At 37.3% G+C, this 5,990-nt stretch overlaps 1 protein-coding gene across 1 annotated transcript in view; it reads right to left on the bottom strand.

The window, feature by feature from the left end:
- The window catches only part of CTSC (cathepsin C), a 37,292-nt gene that overhangs the window by 11,817 nt on the left and 19,485 nt on the right, over positions 1-5,990 (bottom strand). Inside the window, exon 3 of the mRNA XM_012641802.1 lies at positions 2,607-2,773. Within this exon, the coding sequence (XP_012497256.1) occupies positions 2,607-2,773 (167 nt within the window). The remainder of the gene's footprint in view (positions 1-2,606; positions 2,774-5,990) is intronic.

The raw sequence follows: 5,990 nt of genomic DNA on the forward strand, positions 1-5,990 counted from the left end.
AGAATTTGTGTCAGGTTGCACTTGATAATTTGCTTATGGTTATCTCTGAGTGGTAGCATATAATCACCACCTATTCCCCACTCCCTACATTTTCTACAGTACACTTTTATAACCTTTGTAATAAGAAGAAAAAAAAAAGAGAACAGAAAGTGTATGCAATGTATATATAGCATGCAAGCATTATAACCACATGATGCAAAAAAAAATTATGCCATGTGGATGTTTAGTTTATACTTGTTACTCAAAATGTGTTTCTTAAACTAGTATCAGCAGCAGCCCCTGGAAGCTTGTTAGAAATGCAGATTCTAAGTGCCAAACCCAGACCACCTGAATCGAATCTGTATTTTAACAAGATCCCCAGATGATTCACAATAACATTAAAATCTGAGAAGCACTCGTTTACCTTATACCAAATGCTTGGATATAGACATAAATAAATCTCATACATAAAGAGTATGTTTACAAAGAAAAAAAAATTCAGGGAGTTGATTATTCTCTTAATTCAAACATTTATCACATCTATGTGTCAGATGTCAGGCAGTAAAGAACTCACCATATTATCCCTATTACAAAAGATTCTGTGGTTTGAGTGACTCATTATCCAAGTCTTCCATAAACACTCAATTATGCAAAACAAGAGATATCTAACCTGAGTTTCATCTTCCTATACCCAACTATGACTGTGTTATTGTCCACAGTATATTTTAGGCATACTGTGAGCTTTTCTTTCTCTTATAATTCACATTTGTAGGGAGAGTATTTTGGTATGGTCAAAGAACCTGAGAATGCTGAAAATAATGAGCAAAATGTGCAATCATGTTGATAATGTTTTAATGTTTTTATCAAGACTCTTTCCCACTTGTTGCAAAGTGTGAAACCAGAGAGGTACCTTTATTAAACAGACTACAAAGCTGCCTGTATCATATTTCTGACTACACTAACATAACAAAACCAAGTTATAGTTGTTTCATTGTTTCTTTAGGCACAAGAGTAAATTATTTGTAAATAAGACATTTAAAAAGTATTTTCCCTTAATGGGAGTCAATATGCCATCAGCTGTAGGTGTTTGTGAAGCAGTAGGTGGCTCTACTTTCCTTGCTTTATCATAACATCTAGCAAAACCTCATGTGCTGATATATGCATTACAGTAATGACACGATGCCATCATGGGTCTTAAACACTATTATTTTTAGTGTTTAAGATCCAAGGAGATTAAAAATAATGTACCTTGCTATGAGATAATAGATCATTAAGAGCTGAAAGAGATCTCAAAGGTAATTTAGCCCCAAACACTCCTTGTACAGGGAAGCAATGTAGCTTCAGAGCACTCCAATTAGGAGCTTCTTCACTAAATGAGACAATGTTTGAAATACCAAATAGAGTACAATAGTATTAATACATAGTATATCCTAAACAGTAGGGTGAAAAGTGAACAGCTTGGTAGGAAATGTGCTGTTCAAGAATCAAGCCAAACAAAGCTATTTAAAACCTAATCTCAAAATGAAGGGGATAAATTAGTTATCTTATTCACTACTTTTGCAGACAATTCATTCCCTTGTAAATCTTCTCCCTTACCTCTCTGCTGCAGTCATTCATTGCCAGTGTTGCTTGGCTTTGGATGATTTGTTCATATATACTTTTGGGGGCTTTCTCTACTAAATAAAAAAGAAAAGGTAGTAATTTGTTCGTCTCTTCCTTCCAAAACTAATATAGTCTTGTTCGAAATCTCTAGTGTGTGTGGTTCACAGCTACTTATAGTAGACTTAATTTAACAAAAAAACTTTAACTGCATGTTACTGATTGAATTGTGTTCCCGCCTCCCCCCATTATTCATATGTTGAAGTCCTAACCCCCTGTACCTAAGCATATGACTATATTTGGAGATAGGGCTTTAAAGAGGAAATTAAGGTAAAATGAGGTCATAAGGGTGGGCTGTAATCCAATATGACTGGTGTTCTTATAAGAAGAGGTGATTAGGATAAAGTCAGGAAAGACTATGTGAGGACACGGCAAGAAAGCAGCCATCTGCAAGCCAAGGAGAGTAGCCTCAGAAGAAACGAAACCTGGCAACACCTTGACATTGGACTTCTGGCGTCCAAAACTGTAAGAAAGTAACTTCTGTTGTTTAAGCCACCAGTCTGTGCTACTTTGTTATGGCAGACCTAGCAAACTAATACACTGCAAAAATTCTAAGAACTTTGATTTCAGTTACTTACTGTCTTGTTTAAAATTTGTTCAAATTAGTATCACCTACATTTGTTGCAACATAAACCTGAGTATCTACAGTATTATGCAACATGTTCTTACATGGCAACCAATAAAATGATCTTCCTTTATTAATTTGCAATTCTGTGGTCCTTTATCTGAATTTTTTTTTAAAGCCATCATTGGTCAATTACTTTTGGAACACTTTGGAAAAAATACTTTCTTCTCTCAATTACACTGGTTAACAAATTTTTCTAGTAAACTTTTATATAACACAGCTTATGTTTCTAAGCCAAATATATTTTATATAATCAAAATAAAATTCCAAGAACATACACACATCCATATATACTGTAAAACAAAAACTATTAATAAATATATGTCTCACTGTGACAACTCACTTTTCCTGGAGAGTCTTAGGATGTGCTGTGATCACATACACATTTTCAGAGGCAGTTCCCACCTTCTTTCCGGTGAAACAAGCCCAGTTCCGGCCCAGCACATCATGCACCCACCCAGGCATCGTCTCGTTGCAATAACTGGTTACCTGGCTGCCCTCTTCTTTATACTGCAAACAAACAAGGGGAGGGAAGGACAAGTGAATTCTGTGCTCAACTCTCAGGTCCATTTCCCTGGCTCTCCCTTTTCACCCTTTGTCACTCAAAACAGAAGCTTTACCCTGAGAGGTTACATTCTGAGAATTATTCTAGAAAAGAGAAACAAACTTTTCTATGGATAGCATCGTTGGCCACTAAACAAATGTACCTAACGAAATTCTTCTAGGAATGAAAGGCAAGGGGAAAAACTGGAGCATCTGCCACATTCAAGACATTTGAGAGAAGTTACTTCAATCGGGCATACAATTGCCCCATTTTGCCAACAAGGAGTGGAGGCCCAGACAGAGGACAAGGAACTCCTACCAGACGACACAGCTGTGAAGTGGCAGAAACAAAATTCTCCTCAGTCTATCAGACTGTATTGTTCGACCCAGAGAAGACCCATATCAGGAAACTAAAAGAACTACAAAAATTTTTGATAAAATTAAACATGATCCTTGTTTTTCTGTCAATTTCCCAATTCATTAGGATATTCTGATTATCGTTAAATTTTCCTTCCACTAATATGACCCTTTGTCTTATTTCAATGTTAACATTGAAAAATAACCATAAAGTGATAGATTCAGGATTTGAACTAAGACACTTTGGCTCCAGAGCCTAATCACCCTCGTGTTGTAAGATCTCCTCATGGAGAAGGGGCACATGATCCAGAATGAGAGTGTAGTATGTGGGTGGGAGAAAAGGAAAATGCCGTGCTGATTGTGTATGAGGACAAACTTGGGCGCAAACACTTTCAGGCTCTGATTTAATTTAACGGAACAGACTATTTGTACAACCTCAGGCACGACTTTACTAGGCCTTACTAGGCCTTTACTAGGCCTTTCATTTGTAAAATAAGGAAACAAGAAAAAAAAATACCCTCAAAGGAATAAACATTCTGGGATTCCATGATCAAATGCAGGGATTGGGAAACATTTCCTGTAATGACCAGAAAGCAAATATTTTAGGCTTTGCAGGCCATTAAGGTTTGTTACAACTGTTCAACTCTGCCGTTACAGCACAAAAGTAGTCAAATGCAAGACATACATATAATAAATCAGCACGGGGGTCAACCACATTTCAATAAAACTTTTATATATGAAAATAGGCAGTGTGTTTGGTTTTGGCCCCATGGGCTGTAGTTTGCAGACTTCTAATCTAACGAATGCTACTTTGCCTGTTTGCAGAGGTTAGCAAACTTCTTTTTTAAGGGCCAGGTAGTAAATATTTTAGGTTTGCAGGCAAGAATGCCTTGTCACAACTACTCAACCTAAAAGGTGCATAGAGAATACATAAATGAATGAGCTAAGTCATGTTCCAATAAAACTTTACTTAGAAAAATAGATCTGTAGTTTGCCAACCTCTAGTTTACAGGAATGTATGGGCTCAACTACACGTAAAGCTAAAATTACATTATGGCATCTCATTCTCTCTGAATTCAAATCATATTTTGGGGTAGAGTTAAAGATGTATGGCCTTAGAATCTCCAAGAGCTGGACTTGAATCCTGGGATTCACCACTCACTAAGCTACACAGCATAGGATGAGTTACTCTGGGCTACTCACGCACACCTTGATTGTTATCTTGGTTCACCATACTCCAAAGCCCACCTGTTTACCTCTGGCCCACCACTCCTCAAGTCCCTGCTAAAGCCCCAACTCAGGATGAGGAACACTGAAACAAAGGCCTAGGACGTTACTGGACAGCAATATTAGAGGGTATCTTATGTGAAAAGGTTAATAAAATTTATTTTTATTATACTAACCTATATAAAACTTGTTTTTATAGATTAAAAACAGTCTAATATGGTAACTTCATAGGATGTAACCTAAACCCCTTAGAGTTCATCCTGTGTTTCTCTTGATCAGGTTCTTGATCACATGCTCTTCTCCTGTGCTGCACGCTGCTGAGATAGGTGGCGCTGGCCTGTCTTCCTCCCACCTCTACCATTTTGAAAAGCAATCCGACAATGTTTTAAGAGTTCTTGATAGCTAACTTACAGAAATTGTCACACACACAATGCTACACACAGGAAGACACTTGTGGTATACTAGAAATGGTAAAATCAAATTGGTTTCACTGATCAACACCTAAGTGCACATATAGGAATAGTATGCACTGGGCGTCAGGCAGATGGGAGCGGGGAGGAGGGGATGGGTATATGCATACATAATGAGTGTGATGTGCACCACCTGGGGGATGGACACGCTTGAAACTCTGACTCAGAGGGAGTGGGGGGCAAGGGCAATATACATAACCTAAACATCTGTACCCCCATAATATGTTGCAATAAAAAAAAAAGCCTTTGTACCAATCACACTAAAGTTATTAATAAAGCAAAAAAAGAAAAAAAGAAAAAAAAAAACAAAAAACAAAAGAAATTCCATGGCAGGGAGTTATATGGGCAGATAGGTTGTTCAGTATGACTGGAAACGAGATGTATAGAGAATCTATAGAAGAAGTTGGAGTGGAAGCCAAAGTCCAGACACCGGATGATTTTATATCTCACTGGAAAGACTGGCATTTTATCTTGAATCTTGTAGATGGAAGAGAGCCACTGAACGCTAATCGGGAAAGCAGTATAACTGCGTTTTCATTTAGAATCACTTTGGTAGATAAAACCATTATTACCCTTATTATTGATACTCCCTTTTGTCATCCCTAGGAAAGGCTTTATCCCTGTCCATGTATTTAATAAAGTATAGTAGGAGAAGGCAAACAGTTAAATGCTTTTATCTAACTATAATAGGGACGAGGTTTTCAGGGACAATTGACATGAACTTTTCTGGATTGCTGGGTGATAGAAAATTCATTGGAGTCATTGGAGTGGTCTGTGGTCAAAGAGAGCAGAGGGTAATAGTGACCTAAGGAGGAGAATAAAGATACTTAGAATGTCAGAAGCTATAGGAATTTCTGACTTGCTTGGCACTTCTTAGTTTAAAAGAAGTTTAAAGATCTAGTAAGAAGTAAAGTCAAATGGAGAAGGGATTATAAATCCCAGGGTCATGGAATAGTAAAGCTATAATGGGCTATGTGTGTGATGTGTCTGGTGTTATATCATGGGAAGTTTGATATTGGAAAGTTAGGGTCGAAGCTGACTTCCCAGTAAAGCATTTCTACATGTGATGTACTTGTTCAAAGAGGGCCTGTAGTTTATACCATAAATAGCTTCCTGTAAAATATATGTGA

This window comes from Propithecus coquereli, unplaced genomic scaffold (genome assembly GCF_000956105.1).
Source record: "Propithecus coquereli isolate 6110/MARCELLA unplaced genomic scaffold, Pcoq_1.0 Scaffold170, whole genome shotgun sequence".
Lineage (NCBI taxonomy): Eukaryota > Metazoa > Chordata > Mammalia > Primates > Indriidae > Propithecus > Propithecus coquereli.